This window comes from Pongo pygmaeus, chromosome 15 (genome assembly GCF_028885625.2).
Source record: "Pongo pygmaeus isolate AG05252 chromosome 15, NHGRI_mPonPyg2-v2.0_pri, whole genome shotgun sequence".
NCBI lineage: Eukaryota > Metazoa > Chordata > Mammalia > Primates > Hominidae > Pongo > Pongo pygmaeus.
In genome coordinates this window covers 45,547,457-45,567,320 of record NC_072388.2, presented here as the reverse complement: position 1 = coordinate 45,567,320, position 19,864 = coordinate 45,547,457, and the positions used below count along the sequence as shown (strand labels likewise).

The 19,864-nt window shown below is 34.3% G+C and overlaps 1 protein-coding gene across 1 annotated transcript in view; it reads left to right on the top strand.

Moving 5' to 3' along the window:
* MDGA2 (MAM domain containing glycosylphosphatidylinositol anchor 2) overlaps nucleotides 1-19,864 on the top strand; it is an 831,762-nt gene that overhangs the window by 703,558 nt on the left and 108,340 nt on the right. Inside the window, exon 9 of the mRNA XM_054449174.2 lies at nucleotides 15,425-15,694. Within this exon, the coding sequence (XP_054305149.2) occupies nucleotides 15,425-15,694 (270 nt within the window). The remainder of the gene's footprint in view (nucleotides 1-15,424; nucleotides 15,695-19,864) is intronic.

Genomic DNA, 19,864 nt, shown 5'->3' with positions numbered 1-19,864 from the left:
CTATTTGTCTTCTTAAGTAAAATTCTGACTTAATTAGAACTATCAGCATATAAAATGGTTAGTTATAATAGACTTCCTGGTGCAAAAGGCAACATTTTAACTACATTTCTGGGAGGCCAATATTTGCCTAATTGTGGCTATTATCAAATGACCATTTCATATTTGGATGTAAAAATGTGGACAGTAATAAAATAGATTGTCTAATTGTGACTACTTACTAATATAGTTAGGGTTACTTATTCTAGGAAATGAAGTCTCTGTTTTCATCCTTTATTTTTGTTTCTTGCATTAATATTTGTCAATCCTTGTGACAGGAAAAAAATATTAGAAATTTAGCCTCTTCTTATTTCAACCCCTCCCATTCATATCATCCTTTAAGAAAAAAGTGAGGGCCTTGAATCCTGGAGTGACTAGTCAAAGTGTTTAAAAAAAAAGAGAAGAAATTTGAAAATTGGCTTTTTTTCTGATATGAAATTTCTAGAGTTAATTTTTACTCTTGGAGCTTGATGATGCATATGTCATATAGTCATGTGTACTCTAATATGCTATATCTATTTTATAAAGCAAAACTGTAAATAATAAAGAATTGAGAATTTGGTCTCCATGTCATTAGTAACATAATTTGGATAAACAATCTTTTTTGACTTCTGTCTTAAATTCCATGAGAATGATGAAGTTTGAATAATATAAAATGGTATGTTTACATTCCAAGGCATAAACTTGTTAAAATTACAATTAATCTGCAATTATCTACTCATTAGTTTCAATAATGGTGCATATAATTTGAGAGCAGATGAGTAAGAAAAGCACAGTTCCTTTCTGTGAAATTATATTCCTGAAAACTCAATTCTAGAAGAATTACTTTTAGAAAAATATGAGAAAAAAGTATGTTAAATAACTGAAGAAATGTCTGAATGAATGAAGGATCTTGATAGTCATTAACTAAAACAATGAAGACAGCAAACTCAATTCAATATCAAATTAATAACGTTATATGTACCAATAACTGATATGATAGCTTCATTTTGGGATCAACCTTTTTATATTTTCAAAGAATTATTCATAGATTGGTTTTTATGCATGCTAGATAATGTAAAATAAAAGCAAATTTCTGCCTGAATGTCTAACCAACTGTTAGAGAAAACAGCTCTAACCAAGCTGTTTTCTTACTTCCTGATTCACAAGTATGAAGTCACATCAAATAGTATCATTTGTTCTAGAGGTAAAGAATGATGTCTCTGTCCTTTTTCAGCTCTATTTTTTAAACTTTACAGTAATCTTGGTTCAATTTCTGTAACAGTGGTTCATTGATGTTCTGTTTTGTTCTTTTTTGTTTTGTTTTTAAGCCACTGTGTTTTTGTTTTTTGTTTTAAGCCACTGACTTCATTTTTGTTATTGTGGTAAAATACACATAATATAAAATTTACCATATCAAATATTTTTAATCATATGGTTTAGTGGTATTAATACATTCCTAATGTTGTGTATCCAACACTATCATCCATTTTCATAACACTTTTCATCTTGTAAAACTGAGACTCTCAATATATTAAACAACAACTCTCCATTTTCTCTGAAAATTATTCCACCATTTTCTCTGAAAATAAACCACCAACGTAGTTAGGTATTAGAAGATTGATCCTTTTGGGAGGTGGTTAGGTCATGAGGTCAGAGCTCTGAAGAATCGGATTAGTGCCTGTATAAAAGAGGTTCAAGATTGTTGTCTTGCTCCTTCCACATGCGAGGGCATAGCAAGAAGCCTTATGTCTGAACCAGGAAACTGGCCCTCCTCAGACACTGAATCTGCTGGTTTCCTGATCTTGAACTTCCCTGCTTTTAGAACTCTGAGAAATAAATATTTATAAGCCACTCAATTTATGGTATTTTTTAATAGTAACTCAAACGTACTAAGAAATCTCCTCCCCCAGCCTCTGGCAACCACTATTTTATTTTTGTCTCTAAAAGTTTAACTTCTCTAAGTACTCTATATGAGTGAAATCATAAAGTATTTGTCTAGTTTTTTGTGACTAGTTTATGTCACCTAGCATAATGTCCTCAAAGTTCATCCATGTTGTAGCATATGTCAGAATTTCATTCCCCTTAAAAGCTGATTGATATTCTATTGTATGCATAGACCTCATTTTGCTTATCCATTCATCTGTTGATGAATACTTGCTTTGATCCCATCTTTTAGGTGTTGTGAATAATGCTGATATGAACCTGGCTGTACAAATATATCTTTGAGACTCTGCTTGCTATTAGGTATATACTTAGAAGTAGAATCCCTGGATCATGTAGTAATTCTTTTTTAAAAATTTTGGGAAACAACTATACTGTTTTCCACAGTGACTACCATTTTGCATTCCCTCCAACAGTGCTTAAGGGTTCTAATTTCTCTACATTCTCACCAACATTTGTTATTTTCCTTTTTTTTTTTAAGTAGTAGCTCTTCTAATGGGTATTAAATGGCATCTCATTGTAGTTTTAATTAGCATTTTTCTAATGACTAGTGATGTTGAGCATCTTTATGTGCTTATTGGCCATTTGAGTATCATTGGAGAAATATCTATTCAAGTTCTTTGCCCATTTTTGAATTGAGCTATTGCTTTTTTGTTGAGTTTTAGGAGTTTTTATCCATTCTGCATACTAATTGCTTATCATAAACCTGAGTTGCATTTTTTCTTTCATTCTGTGGGTTACATTTTTACTCTGTTGCTATTTTAATGCACAACTTGAAAAAAAATACGAATTCCATTTGTTTTCTGTTGTCATCCATGCCTTTAGTGTCATACCCAAAAAATTACTGCCAATTCCATGTCATGAAGTTTTTGTCCCATGTTTTCTTGTAAGAGTTTTATATTTTTGAATCTTACATTTAGGCCTTTGACCCATTTTAAATTAATTTCTGTGCAGAGTGATCTAACTTAATTCTTCAGCATGTGAATATCCAGTTTTCACAACACCATTTGTTGAAAAGACTATCTATTCCCCATTAAATGACCTTGCCTCCTTTGTACAAAATAATTTTACCATATATGCATGGGGTACTTCTGGGTTCTCCATTCTGTTTGATTGATCTATATGTCTATATGTCTTCCAGCTTTGTTTTCTTTTTCAAGATTTGTTGTGGCTATTCAGGGTCTCTTGAGATTCATATGAATTTTAGAATGGGATTTTCTATTTCTGCAAAAAAAAAAAAATGCCATTGGGATTTTGATAGGGATTGCGTTGAATCTGCATATGTCTTTGGGTAGTTTTGACATATTAACAATGTTAGGTCTTCCAATTAATGAACATGTGATGTATTTTCATTTATTTATGTCTTGTTTCTTTCAGAAATGTTCTGTAGTTTCCATTGCACATGTCCTTTAATTCCCTGGTTAAATTAACTCCTAAGTATTTAAATGAATTCTTACATATTTTATTACTTTTGATACTATTATAAATGGATTTTTTTTGTAATTTCTTTTTCAAAATGTTTATTGTTAGTGTATAGAAATGCAGCTGATTAGCTGGGTGTGGTGGCTTATGCCTGTCATTCCAGCATTTTGGGAGGCTGAGGTGGGAGGATCACTTAAGTCCAGGAGTCAGAGGCTGCAGTGAGCTATAATCATGAATTAAAACTGTATCTCCAAAAAAAAAATAACAATAATTTAAAAAGGAAGAAATGCAACTGATTTAGTATGTTGATTTTGTTGCTTTTTTACTTTTCTGATTTCATTTATTTGTTGTAACAGCTATTTAACGTGGAATCTTCAGGGTTTTCTGCATGGTTTTCTATCATCTGCAAACAGAGGTAGTTTTAGTTTGTTCTTTACAATTTGGATGCCATTAGTTTGGGGTTTGTTTCATTGTACCTGAAACGTCTTTAGCTGAAACATTCTTTTGCCTTTTAGAAAAAGCTGCCTACATTTCACTGATACCTACATTTTTAAATGCATATATTCTAAATCTCCATTCATTTTTTTATTTCAAAGCAGGCTGAGTCCTGTCATGACAGTTTTGCCTTCCATACAGAACTTCCAGCCTTGTCTGTTAAACATTGACCAATTATTTGATTAAGGCGTGGAGTCCAGGTCAGTGTTTCTCAAAGGGGCTGATCTGCAAGCTTTTTGTATAAGCTGCACAATAGGATTACGTTGTTTGTATTAAAATGTAAGTTGATGCACTACTTCCTTTATTGAAAAAGTCTTCCTCAAAAAAATTACCAGCTGAACTTAACTGCACTGTCATGTTGGTTGTTTTTTTGTAAACATAAGTTTTCAACTCCTTTGAGTAAATACCAAGGTCTATGATTACTGGATCACATGGTAAGAATATGTATACTTTTGTAAGAAACTGCCAAAATATTTTCCAAAGTAGCTGTGCCATTTTGCATTTCCACCAGCAACAAATGAAAATTCACATTGCTTTGCATCCTTGCCAGCATTTAGTGGTGTCAGTCTTCCGGATTTTGGGCATTCTAATAGCCGTATCATGGTATTTTATTGTTTTAATTTGCATTTCCTTGATGACATGATGCACAGCATCTCCTCATAAACATAATTTTCATCTGTCTTCTTTGGTGAGGTGTCTGTTAAGGTCTTTGGCCCATTTTAAAAATCAGGTCATTTGTTTTCTTATTATTGAGTTTTTAGAGTTTTTGTATGTTTTCAGTAACAATCATTTATTAGTATGTCTTGGCAAATACTTTCTCCCAGCCTGTAGTTTTTCTTTTCATTTTCTTGACTGTGTCTTTGCAGAATAACGAAAAAATAATTTCAATAAAGTCCCACTTAAAAGTTACTTCTTTCAATAATTATGCCATTGGTGTTGTATCTAAAAAGCTATCACCAAGCCCAAGGTCATCTAGCTTTTTTTCTGTGTTAGTTTGTAGGAGTTGTGTAGCTTTGGACTTTGATGTCATGTGATTCGGATTTGGATCTAAACCTGTTATCTGGAATGTGTAGGTTGCTTGAAAATGTAACTTCTCAGATTTAATTTCCTTATCTATAAAAAGGAGATAGTGATAATACTTTACACATTTGTTATAAATATTAAATGAAGTAATAAGTATATGAAATGTGCTAGCACAATTATATACTGAGTTAACCTAAAAAATGTTGGCCATCTCAATCCTTTTTTCTTCTATATACATTCAGACAGATCCTACAAGTGTCTCAATATCTTTTCTCAAGTAGATGATTTTCATATAGTTCTCTACTGAATAAATTGGATTTATTTAAAAACTTGATTGGCAGTTCTTTTGTTCTTTCTGACACCAAATACCTGGTGTGTTTTCCACATCAATTCTCCAATTCTCCAGCACTAACTGGGTATTCAACAATTCAATTCAATTCAATTCTCACAGTAAATATCCTGAGTTAGCATACATCCTACAAGTTGAAGGACTCAGCCCCACTAGATTGGCCCCATTTCAAATGCCAGTCACAAATCCCAGTTTGCCATCCATACTTCTAACCTACCAGCTATAGATTCTGAGGTTCCCATGATAACCCCTGCCACCTCAGGTTTGATAGTTGACTAGATGAACTCACGGAACATGAGAAAACATTTTAATTACATTTACAGGTTTATTATACAGTAGATTTTACTTTCCATTGTTTCAACAACCCAAAGTCAACAGTGTTCCAAAAATACTACAGGATTAAAAAAAATTGTATTGATAACAATATATTTTACACATTTATGAGGTACATGTGAGGATGTGTTACATGCATAGAAGGTGTAATGATCAAGTCAGGGTATCTGGGCTATCCATTACCCTGAGTATTTATCATTTCTGTATGTAGGTAACACATAGCTCTTTTAGCTATTTTTAGCTATTTTTTAGCTGTTTACCTCTTTAACTATTTACCTCTCTTTTAGCTATTTTTATTATATAATACATTGTTGCTAACTATACTCTCTCTAATATGCTATCAAGTATTGGGGTTTATGTCTTCTATCTAACTGTATATTTGTACCCACTAATCAACATATCTTTATCCCCTTCTCCCACCCATACACCTTCCAAGCCTCTGGTATCTATCTATACTCTATCTCCATAAGATCTAATTTTTTAATCTCTCACATATGAAAGAGAATATGTGGTATTTGTCTTTCTGTGACTGTCTTATCTCACTTAAGATAATGTCCTCCAGTTTCATCCATGCTACTGCATGACATGATTTCATTCATTTTAATTGTTGAATATTACTCCATTGTGTACATATGCTACCTTATCCATTCATCCATTGGTGGACACATAGGTTGATTCTATATCTTTGCTATTGTGAATCATGCTGTGATAAATGTGCAAATTCAGGTACGTATCCCTTTGATATATACATTCCTTTTCCTTTGGATAAATATCCAGTGGAATTGGTGGATTGTGATAGTTCTTTTTAGTTTTTTTGAGTAATTGTCATAATGATTTCTACAGTGGGTATACTAATTTACATGCCCACTAGTAGTGTATGAATTGTCTTTTCTCTGCATCCTCACCAGTATCTGTTTTTTTGTGTTTTTTGTTTTGTTTTGTTTTGTTTTTTGTCTTTTTAGTAATAGCCATTCTAACTGGGGTAAGGTGATTGGTAAGGTAATTGTGGTTTTGATTTGCATTTTCCTAATGATTAGTGATGTTGAGCAGTTTTTCAGATACTTGTTGGCCATTTTTATGTCTTCTTTTGAGAAATATCTATTTATGTCTTTAGGCCACTTTTAATGAGATTTTTAAAAAATTATTGAGTTATTTGGGTTCTTTGTATATTCTAGATATTATCCTTTGTCAGATTAATAGTTTGAAAATATTTTCTCCCATTCAGCAGGTTGTCAGTTCATTCTGTTGTTTCCCTTGCTGTGCAGATGCTTTTAAATTTAATATAGTCCCATTTGTCTATTTTTGTTATAGTAGCTGGTGATTTCAATGTCTTAGCCATTAAATCTTTGCCTAGACTGTGTCTTAAAGTGTTTCCCCTATGTTGTTTTCTAGTTGGATTTGTAGTTTTAAATTTTACATTTAAGTCTTTATTCCATCTTGGGTTTCTACATGGGTAGAGATAGGCATCCAGTTTTCTTCTTCTGCATATGGGTATTCAGTTTTCCCAGCACCATTTATTGAAGATAGTGTCTTTTCCCCAGTGTATGTTCTTGGCACTATACAGAATGTCAGTTGGCTGAAAATATGTGGATTTATGTCCGGACTCATTATTCCATTCCATTGGTCTAAGTCTGTTTTTATATGAATCTGTACTGTTATTGTTACCATGGCCTTGTATTATATTATATTTTGAAGTTAAGTAATATGATGCCTCTAACTTTCTTCTTTTTGCTTAGGATTGTTTTGGCTATTCTGGCTCTTTTTTGGTTTCATACAAATTCTAGGATTTTTTTTTCTCATTCTGTGAAAAATGATATTGACATTTTTGTAAGGATTACTTTGAATCTATAGATTGCTTTGGGCAGTAGAATCATTTTAATGACATCAATTCTTCTTATTCGTGAAAATGGAATGTCTTTCCAATTGTTTGTGTCCTCTTTAATTTATTTCATCAGTTCTGTAGTTGCCCTTGCAGAGATCTTTTACTTCCTTTGTTAAATTTATTCCATATATATATATATAATATAAAATACTTTAAATTCTAGGGTACATGTGCACAACATGCAGGTTTGTTACATATGTATACATGTGCCATGTTGGTGTGCTGCACCCATTAACTCGTCATTTACATTAGGTATATCTCATAATGCTATCCCTCCCCCTTCCCCCCACCCCACAACAGGCCCCGGTGTGTGATGTTCCCCTTCCTGTGTCCAAGTGTTCTCATTGTTCAATTCCCTACCATCAGAGTGAACAGGCAACCTACAAAATGGGAGAAAATTTTTGCAACCTACTTATCTGACAAAGGGCTAATATCCAGAATCTACAATGAACTCAAACAAATTTACAAGAAAAAAACAGACAACCCCATCAACAAATGGGTGAAGGATATGAACAGACACTTCTCAAAAGAAGACATTTATGCAGCCAACAGACACATGAAACAGTGCTCATCGTCACTGGCCATCAGAGAAATGCAAATCAAAACCACAATGAGATATCATCTCACACCAGTTAGAATGGTAATCATTAAAAAGTCAAGAAACAACAAGTGCTGGAGAGGATGTGGAGAAATAGGAACACTTTGACACTGTTGGTGGGACTGTAAACTAGCTCAACCATTGTGGAAGACAGTGTGGCGATTCCTCTGGGATCTAGAACTAGAAATACCATTTGACCCAGCCATCCCATTACTGGGTATATACCCAAAGGAATATAAATCATGCTGCTATAAAGACACATGTATGTTTATTGATTCACAATAGCAAAGACTTGGAACCAACCCAAATGTCCAACAATGATAGACTGGATTAAGAAAATGTGGCACATATACACCATGGAATACTATGCAGCCATGAAAAATGATGAGTTCATGTCCTTTGTAGGGACATGGATGAAACTGGAAACCGTCATTCTCAGCAAACTATCGCAAGGACAATTTATTCCTATTTTTTTTGTAGCTATTGTAAGTGGGATTGTTTTCTTGATTTTTTCTCAGCTAGTTCATTATTGGTATATAGAAACACTGCTGATTTTTATGTGTTGATTTTGTATCCTGCAACGTTACTGAATTTATTTATCAAATTTAGATTTTTTTTTTTTTTTTTGAGACAGAGTCTTGCTCTGTTTCCTAGGCTGCAGTGCAGTGGCATGATCTCAGCTCACTGCAACCTCTGCCTCCCAGGTATAAGCAATTCTCTTGTCTCAGCCTCCCAAGTAGCTGGGACTACAGGCACACACCACCATACCCAACTAATTTTTTTTTCTTTGTATTTTTAGTAGAGATGGGGTTTCACCATGTTGGCCAAGCTGGTCTTGAACTCCTGACCTCGTGATCCACCCACCTTGGCTTCCCAAAGTGCCAGATTGCAGGTGTGAGTCACCGTGCCCGGCCCAAATCTAGGAATTTTTTAATGAAGTTTTTATATTTTTCTAGACGTAAGATCATGTCATCAGCAAAGAGGGACACTTTGACTTCATCTTTTTTAATGTAGATGCCTTTTATTTCTTTTTCTTGCCTAATTGCTCTGGCTTGGATGTCCAGTACTATGCTGATGTGCTGCTGAATTCTATTTGGTAATATTTTGTTGGGGATTTTTGCATCTACCTTCAGGGATTTTGGCCTGCTGCACTGTAAGCCTGTCTCTGGAGAGGGTGGAACCACTGTCAGTGGGAGCAGCTTAGGCAGGCACCTGTGGAGCAGGTGATCTCCCCTTGTCTTGGTCCCATAATAGCCTGCAGCATCAGCATCAGGGAGATTTCTCTTCAGGGTGTGTGAAAGTGCCCAGCCTCCCGCCCTCCACCTTGGCCAGCTGTGCCAGAAGTGGTGTTGGCCCCAGGGCAGGTCGCAGTTCTTTGAGGACCGAGGTCTCAGAATGGTGCCATGTTGCACCTGCTCAGGGCTCAGAAACATGTGGGACCCAGAATGAGTTCCTTCTCTGGAGCAATTCCTCTACATAATATCTAGGCAGCTTTCTGTGTTAGTCTGGAGGCCCCCAGAGCATCAAGGGGTTTTCTCATGCTTAGGATTATTGAAGTCATTGGTGGGGTTGTGAAGCCCTGGGGGTCAGTCACTCACTCTTTCCCGGCATCTGCAGCTTCTTTCCTTATTATAGTATTTTAGGAGAGAAGAGGAGGGACTATATTTACATCACTTTTATTACTGTATATTATTATAATCATTCTTTTATTAGTTATTGTTGTCCATCTCTTACTGTGCCTAATTAATAAATGAAAATTTATCATAGGTATGTGTGTATGTATAAGAAAAAACAGTAAATATAGTGTTCAGTACTATCTGCAAATTCTGTCATCTGCTGGGGATCTTGGAATGTATCTTGCATGGATAAGGGGGGACAACTGTAGTGAATACAACTCAGGAACAGCCAAATAGAAAAGATGCAGTGGGTAAGGATTGATGAAGGTGAAGTATAGATCTTCCATGCTCTCTTCAGGCACACCACCCTGCCAATACTTCTATGTGTTCATGGAGAGAGAGGTTGTCATATATTAATTGTAGCAATTTGACTCTTCTTAATGGGCAATGGAAGAATTTAATTCACTGACCTAATACTCTAACTCCTAGACTTTCTTTTATAAATATTACATTTGTAAATAATTATGAGCACAATTTTCCTTAAATGACTTTAATCCCAACAAAGAACCAGACAACAAGTATTTGGTTGGGCATGCTTTTGACTTGGGAAGATGTGGCTTGAGAGGAAATCACTCTAATGAGTACATATTTCTCAGTGCTCCTCTAATGGTTACATAATTAAGATTATACTTATACGAAGTCCTCCAAATAGACAGGACTGTTTCAACTCCTCTTTCAACTGTACGTGATTGAAGACAGCCCATGCATATTTAACGTCCATTGACTCACACTCCCTTAAATATTTAAAAACAGGTTTTTTAATATATTTTAATATTCATTTGAAGGTTTTATTATTTATTTAAACATCTTTTATTGTTTTTAAAATTAAAAACATTGCTTTGCTTACAGTTCTGGTACTCATTGAAACTGGCAATTGTTTTTCAAGAAATAAATGCAAAATTTTATTCATGCTGTCAAAAAAATGCATGAACTACTTACTCTCTCATCCCCTTATTAAGAAATACACACAAATAAACATTTTCCTGCAATCTGGTATTTTCATGCATTATTCTTCCCAAATAAGGTAGATATCTCTATATGGATTTAAATATTAGAACTAAGTATTTAGAAACCTTGCTGGACATCTTGAGCCAGTAGATAGAAAAAGAAAATGCTAAAATCATTAATCTTGGGCACTTGTTACTTAATGACTTTATTACAACTAAAATCCTTAATTACTTTGAAATTACCTTCAGACATTTAATATTCTACAAACACTTGCATAGATTATAATATATGGGCAATACCAAAATTAATTTCCATGAAGTACATTGCCATATAAACTGCAGTTTGAATTTGATTCAAAATTCTGTAACATTTTTTATGCTTTCCACAAAGCATGACTTTTTTTTATTGCCTTTGCAAGGTTGTGAATTTTAAATGATGGTGTGAGTAGGTCAACCTCTATTTTAATTGATAACTTAAAATAACCAGTAAGGCAAGATTTTCAAAGTCCTCTTTTACGGAGAGAGCTAATTCGTGAACCACTGGTAGTATCTGCAATTGGAAATAATGTGACATAGGCTGTTTTTAAGGGCATGCATTCTGAAATCAGATTGCCTTGTTTGATTCCTTAGTCTGCTACTTTTTAGCTGGGCGACTTGCTTAATTTTTCTGTTCGTCGTTGAATTTTGTCAAAGGCCTTTCCTGCATCTATTGAGATAATCATGTGGTTTTTGTCTTTGGTTCTGTTTATATGCTGGATTACATTTATTGATTTGCATATATTGAACCAGCCTTGCATCCCAGGGATGAAGCCCACTTGATCATGGTGGATAAGGTTTTTGATGTGCTGCTGGATTCTGTTTGCCAGTATTTTATTGAGGATTTTTGCATCGATGTTCATCAAGGATATTGGTCTAAAATTCTCTTTTTTGGTTGTGTCTCTGCCCGGCTTTGGTATCAGGATGATGCTGGCCTCATAAAATGAGTTAGGGAGGATTCCCTCTTTTTCTATTGATTGGAATAGTTTCAGAAGGAATGGTACCAGTTCCTTCTTGTACCTCTGGTAGGATTCGGCTGTGAATCCATCTGGTCCTGGACTCTTTTTGGTTGGTAAGCTATTGATTATTGCCACAATTTCAGAGCCTGTTATTCGTCTATTCAGAGATTCAACTTCTTCCAGGTTTAGTCTTGGGAGAGTGTATGTGTCGAGGAATTTATCTATTTCTTTTAGATTTTCTAGTTTATTTGCGTAGAGGTGTTTGTAGTATTCTCTGATGGTAGTTTGTATTTCTGTGGGATTGGTGGTGATATCCCCTTTGTCATTTTTTATTGCGTCTATATGATTCTTCTCTCTTTTTTTCTTTATTAGTCTTGCTAGCGGTCTATCAATTTTGTTGATCCTTTCAAAAAACCAGCTCCTGGATTCATTAATTTTTTGAAGGGTTTTTTGTGTCTCTATTTCCTTCAGTTCTGCTCTGATTTTAGTTATTTCTTGCCTTCTGCTAGCTTTTGAATGTGTTTGCTCTTGCTTTTCTAGTTCTTTTAATTGTGATGTTAGGGTGTCAATTTTGGATCTTTCCTGCTTTCTCTTGTGGGCATTTAGTGCTATAAATTTCCCTCTACACACTGCTTTGAATGTGTCCCAGAGATTCTGGTATGTTGTGTCTTTGTTCTCCTTGGTTTCAAAGAACATCTTTATTTCTGCCTTCATTTCGTTGTGTACCCAGTAGTCATTCAGGAGCAGGTTGTTCAGTTTCCATGTAGTTGAGCGGTTTTGAGTGAGTTTCTTAATCCTGAGTTCTAGTTTGATTGCACTGTGGTCTGAGAGACAGTTTGTTCTAATTTCTGTTCTTTTACATTTGCTGAGGAGAGCTTTACTTCCAACTATGTGGTCAATTTTGGATTAGGTGTGGTGTGGTGCTGAAAAAAATGTATATTCTGTTGATTTGGGGTGGAGAGTTCTGTACATGTCTATTAGGTCCGCTTGATGCAGAGCTGAGTTCAGTTCCTGGGTATCCTTGTTAACTTTCTGTCTTGTTGATCTGTCTAATGTTGACAGTGGGGTGTTAAAGTCTCCCATTATTATTGTGTGGGAGTCTAAGTCTCTTTGTAGGTCACTTTTTAAAAATACTATAAGTATACCATATTATACTATAATGTACAATATAATTTTTTTTTTTTTTTTGAGGCAGAGTCGAGCTCTGTTTCCCAGGCTGGAGTGCAGCGGTGCAATCTCGGCTCACCACAACCTCCGCCTCCCGGGTTCAAGTGATTCCCCTGCCTCAGCCTCCCAAGTAGCTGGGGCTACAGCCACATGCCACATGCCCAGCTAGTTTTTGTATTTTTAGTAGAGACGGGGTTTCACTATGTTGCCCAGGCTGGTCTCGAAGTCCTGACCTCGTGATCCGCCCTCCTTAGCCTCCCAAAGTGCTGAGATTACAGGTGTGAGCCACCATGCCCAACTATGTACAATAGACTTTTTATTAAAAAAAGAGGATTGAAATTCATGACTCAGTAACACATGTTAGAATGAGAATAAAAGGAACAATTTATCCTTAGATTATTGTTTTCTTCAGTAGTATAATAAGCGTGTTGATTGATGTTTTTGGATAACTTAAATATGCATGTTGCAAGCTTTGAGACAATCGGAGTAGTAGAAACAGTAAATAAATCTTCAAGTAGTAGCAGCAAAAAGATCAGAATGATAATGTAATCCATCCACCTAAAAGAAGGCAATAAAGAGTAGCAGAAAACAAATAGTACAAAATAGTAAGTTACAGTAAATTTAATACAAAAATGTAATAAAATAAAAGTACAAAATAAGTAGTTACAGTAAATGTCAGTGAATAAAGTGCTAAGTGCTCTGGGTTAAAAAAAGATTGACAGACTTAAAAAAATCCTAAAAAATAAAGCATAAGCTCATGATGTTTAAAAGAGGTGCTTGTAAAATTTAAAGATACTGAAAGTATAAGAATAAAAATACTTATAAAGATATTAAAAGTATAAGATTAAAAGGATGGAAAAATATCACATGCAAATACTAACAAAATAAATGCCAATGTAGCCATAATAATGTTAGACTATATATATATATATATGTATGTATCCACACATGCACAACACACACACGTATATATATAGCATTGCTGGAGATCAAAGAGATTATAGTGATAAAATATTCAATATTCAACTCATGGACAACATAAAACAATTCTAAATTCATATATACTTAATAGCATAACCTCAAAACAGGTAAAGCAAAAAGGAGGCAGAACTACAAGGATAATTTTTTAAATTAGATATCTAAAACTTTTAACTTTTTTTAGAGGAGTTTAACATACTCTTCTGAATTAATTCAACTGGAATAAGTAGGCAAAAAATAAATGAATAAACAACTATATAGATGATTTGGACAACTCCTCGATATTAGAGTTGGCCCAATAGATACATATCAATCACACTTCAAAAGTGCAGACTATTCCTTCTTAGCGGGCACACCCAGAACAGAAATCTATTATATATTGTGTCATACAGCAAATGTTAACAAATTCAGAGGATTGAAAACATGTGGACTATTTTATCTGACTACAATTCAGTTAAGCAAAAAATCAAAAGCAAAGAGAAAATAAAACATTACCCATATGTTTGGAAATGAAGAAACACTGCTTCTGGATGTGTGATTGACAGTGCATGAAATTGACACATTCAACACACACCAATCTACCTCTCCTTTTCCTCACTGTCTTCATGACTGACACTATTATCCACTTCGTTGCCTAAGGCATCATTTTTGGTCCCACTGACCTCACCTTAGCTCAGGCTTTCACCAGTGATTTAATTTTTTTGCAACTTGTCTCTTCCCTCTGTGGTTTATGCTTTTCCTGTCTACCACAGTGTTTTTCCAAAAAAAAATTATTTGATCATATAAATCCTTTATTTAAAAATTTTAGAAGACCTCCTCAATACCAAGAAAATGCATTTCTTGAATAGAGTCTCTTTCTTTTCATCTTTATTTCCCCCCAAGCGCTTATGGTCTTCTTTTGTGCATCAGCTATGCTAATCCATCTGCATTTCTCTGAACATCCCTTCCTCTTCAGATTTTGTACCTTTGCATGTACCCATCCCTCTACCTGGAATGCCTTCTCTTACTGTTTACTCACCTGACCATTTCCTGTACATTCTGGAAGACACAGCTGAGCATTATTTTTGTAACATACTTGCCTGGTCAACTCTCATAGTGTCATTCACTTCTTATTTACTTAGCACTGTAGAATTATTTTTCATACAGTTTTGTAAATTAGCTTTTTAAATAGCTGCCTTCAGTATCAGACCATGAAGTAAATGAAGAGAGGAATCTTTTCATTGTATATTAAAAAAAGAATTCTTATGACTTTTAGACAAAGGGCCCCAAACAAACAAAAAAGGAATATATTGATAATATTAGAATTAATAGGAAAGTTTAAAAATATTTGCTGAAAGAGGTACGAAGGATCAGTCAGCTCTAGTAGTTTCACCTGCAAATGCATTTGTAAAGTAAGGAGGCTTATTTACTTCCTACCCTCAGGAAATCACATTTCCCAACCCAAGCTAAAATTTCTGGGCTTAAATATGTTCTTCATTCACCTCCTACACTCGTCCTCTATTGCTGCATGTGTTACTGAAAATGGCTTCTTCTAATAAGAGTAGCTTTTGGTTTATTGCAAGTCACATCTTTCATCTGTTTTTACATATCTTTTCTACAGATCCCCCTGCAGTGGAACCAGCATTCTTGGAAATCCGGCAAGGACAGGATCGAAGTGTCACTATGAGCTGCAGAGTACTGAGAGCCTATCCAATACGGGTGCTGACCTACGAGTGGCGCTTGGGCAATAAGTTATTACAGACGGGTCAGTTTGACTCTCAGGAATACACAGAGTACCCTGTGAAGAGTCTTTCCAATGAAAACTATGGGGTTTATAACTGTAGCATCATAAATGAAGCTGGAGCCGGGAGATGCAGCTTTCTTGTTACAGGTAGGATTCCAGATGTTTTCATTTTATATATTTTGTTTTATTAGACCAAGAGATTTTAGACCTATGTCAATATAATGAAAACATTTTGTAAATCAATGGAGCATAGAACAGCTTGACTCCTCAAGTTAGAGCTTCTAAAAATTTATTTTTAAGTCAAGTTTATTTTAATAGTTAAAAGAATGCACAGGCCTATAAAATTACATAGAAGTTTATCTGAATTCTAGTAGAGTTAGTGAGGAGGAAATTGGTTATTGTATTAGTCAATTCTCACACTGCTATAAAGAACTACCTGAGACTGGGTAATTTATGAAGAAAAGAGGTTTAACTGACTCAGTTCTGCAAGCTGAACAGGAAGCATGTCTGGGAAGCCTCAGGAAACTTACAGTCATGGCAAAAGGCAAAGGGGAAGCAAGGACCTACTTCACATGGTGGCAGCAAAGAGAGAGAGAGTGAAGGGGAAAGTGTCACACACTTTTAAACTATCAGATCTCATGGGAACTCACTCACCATCACGAGAACAGCAAGGGGGAAATCCACCCCCATGATCCAATTACCTCCCTCTAGGGCCCTCCCCTGACATGTGGGGATTACAATTCCACATGAGATTTTGGTGAGGACATAGAGCCAAACCATATCAGTTATTTTGAGTGTTTCAGTAATAATAAGACATACTGTAGTGTTGGCTGGCTTTAATTACATCAAGTTGCAAACATTTTTTTTTCTATTCAAATCTCATGTGAATAGATAATTGCTCTGGTTTTCTTATTACCAGAATTTTTTTTCTTTTGTTTACTTGCTTATTTATATATGTATTTATTTACTATCTGTCAATATATGGTGACTTTCAATTTTGTCTTTGACTGGCCATATGTTTACAAATATTCCAAGAAAAAGCAGTAGAGTTGTATCTGACAGATAGTAAATTAGGGAGAAGTATTGACTTTTTATGTCATTGTCTTTTAAACATTCCCTCTGTATTATGTCTTATGTAATTATTTACATTATTTTTATAATCTATATACTGCATGTTATTTATGAGTGACAAATTAGGAATGCATTAAAAGAAAATACTCCTCATTTTCTTTGTCATAGGTAGTTAGTTGTAATAGTTGAAATGTTCATGGTAGTAAAAAAAGAAACTGGACATTGTGTGTTATCTAAAAGGAAGTCATAAAAATGATTAAAATGTTTCAGACTTAAAACTTATTAATAGCATAAATTCTAAGTGGTAATTTCTAACTCATGAGGGAACTCTCTAATTATGAACTGCCTTTCGCCATTTTTGCTTTCTGAAATGTAATATTAGCTAGTCTAATCTAGGAAAGCATATCAGATGTCTGGATGAAACTTTGAAACACCAATTAGTTCATTTACTAAAACATATCAGGATTAGTATTCCTTATGAATTTCTCATAACTTGAAACTTTGAATCTAACATAAGAGAGCCAGGGAATAGAAGTATACAAAGATCCATATATTTTTAATGCACAAAGCAAATCTTTCAAGATAATGCTGTTTCCTTCTGAGACTCAAATTAACTAAAAACATTTTAAATTTTATTTTTTACAATTATTTATACTCTTCCACTTACCATGAATTTTGTATAGTCATCCCAAAGTAGACTTGATCTAACTATACACCGAAATGTACAGAATTGAACTAAAAGGCAATGACATCTATACCTGTATTAGCTCACAGGAAATCTTAAAAGATTATTCCTCTTTTCTTTCTTCTTTTAAAATTCTATGTTTATGATGTATGTTAGAGTAAGAGGCTAAGAGAATAGAGTTGTGTTCACTTAAGTGTTAGAAGGGGTATGAGAATAATTTCCTGCTAGGAAAAAGAACAAAGTAAGCAAAGGTATTTTGGAAACTGTGATGAGCCTAGCTTGTAGTATACTATCCATGTTAAAGATAATTAACTATAATACTAAAAAATACTTTGTATTTGCATATATTTTATTTACTCATATTTTAATGGTGAAGTCATCGCAGTTTTATGAGGTTTAAGTGAGCTTCATGAGCTTTAGTAGAAACCCAGATGCCATTTTTCATCTTCTATGATGGGCTATTTTTTACAAGTTCTAAAGGTTAATGTAGCATATTGATTTATTAGAATAAGCCCATTTGTAAATTTGAAATTCCAAGTATTATCTATATTACTTATATATTAATATGTGGACATAATGCTTCTATTTTAATAGTTCTGTAATATTATAGCACAGGATTTAACTAGAGCATGCATTTCAGTTTATCAAAGATTCAAAATGTCTCAATATTTAACTCTGGAAAAACATATTCTTCAATACTTCAAAATATCTGGGCTTATTTTTTCATGGCATGACTGAATATCATTCTATGTTATACCCCATTATGTCCCATCTCATTGCTTGATCTAGAAAAGAAAACCAGTAAATCTAGAATGATTAAATAGATGGAGGATGAACAAAAGAGTTAATGATTCAATGAAAGAAAATTTCTGAAAATAATTTTTAAATGAGAAAAAAGTGAATACAGAGGGGGTAAAAGGATGGCTTAAGTTGAAAATAAATCATATATATTTTAGGAAGCTAGCTAGTGCCCTCTGAAAAAGATAAGTCTGTGTTCTAATCCCTGGAACCTGTGGATATTAACTTATATGGCAACATATGTAATTAAGTTAAGGATTTTGAGAGAAGGAGCTTATCTTGAATTATCTGGGTGGGCCTCAAACACAATAGCATGTATTCTTATAAGAGAGAGGCAGGGAGAGTTTTGAGAGAGAAGAGGAGGCAATGTGAGTAAGCAGTAAGGCAACCACAATCTGAAGAACCCCTGGAGCCACAAGAAGCTGGAAGAGGCAAGGAATATATTCTCCCCTAGAGTCTCTACAGAAGTAGGAAGTAGGGTCCTGCCAAGACCTTGGTTTCAGACTTCTGGCCTTCAGAGTTGTGAGACAATAGTTTTTGTTTGTTTGTTTGTTTAAGCCACCCAGTTTGTGGCTGTTTGTCATGGCAGTCTTAGATAACAAATACACTTTACAACTCACTATTTCAAAGAACCCCACTTTTAAAAATTACACGAGATGAATAGAACAGTTTTGTCAACTGTCCTCAGTTTTATCACACTAAGCAGGCTAGACCCTGGAGACATGGGTGCACGTGTCTTACAACTCAGCAAAGTTGTGAGAAGGGGTTGCTTTTGCCACCTAAAGGGCTAACTGGAATAACCTTACAACTGCAAGAAGCAGTCAATGCAGAAAATCAACCTGCGAGGTCTCAGGTCACCTACATCAGTAGACTGCGTAGGTTTAAGCTACACATTGGCTTAAACCAACCCGAAGGGATGCTTCAACATTGAAATGTTATGCCCATTATACAATATAGCAGAGAAAAGAGGTTTCCAGCAGCTTGATTATATAGGAAACCAGATGACAGAATCTACTGGCAGATTCTGTTGACAGTACCAGAGATTAATGAAGATGCACTTTTATTCTTTTTTTGAACATGAAGACCCAGGAAACCTGCAGCAAAATGCAGCATTTATTTATAAAGTTTTAAATTATCTATGTCTTTCAAATTGTTCTAATTGATATTCCTAAATATTTAGCAATCAAGATGTTAGTTCTAAGCTATTCTAATTATGTTCCCATTAACTACACTTTCTTCATACTTCTTCACTTTAATAGACTTGCTTCTGACATTACATTTTTATTGAAATGTTTATGGGTGTCAGGAGACTAACATTTCTTGACAAGTCAGGCAAGACAATAAATTATGTGAAAAAAGCTTAATTTTTATATTTAGCTTTTTTGTCTAATTGCTTAAATGCAATTGTCTAAGCATATGCATTTATTACACGGTTTTAGATCAAAGAAAATAAGAGCAAAATAAAATGGTAATCAGTATTCCCTATATGATCCAGGAGATAAAAGTAGAATGCCCTTCTAACTTCCAGAAAGTGCGTGTACACAGTTATATATACTTAGAGTTGTAAAACATTTAGGAATTTTATCAATGGAGACATTTTAAGATTCTTTTAAATGAAAGATACTAAAGGGATGGTGTTTTTTTCCAAAAGGTAACATTGCATATATATATATATATATATAAATGGATTTTTTTATTGCATAACCATAAATTATAATTGAGTATAAAACCACCAATATGTACTCCCAACTGATTTTTTTTTT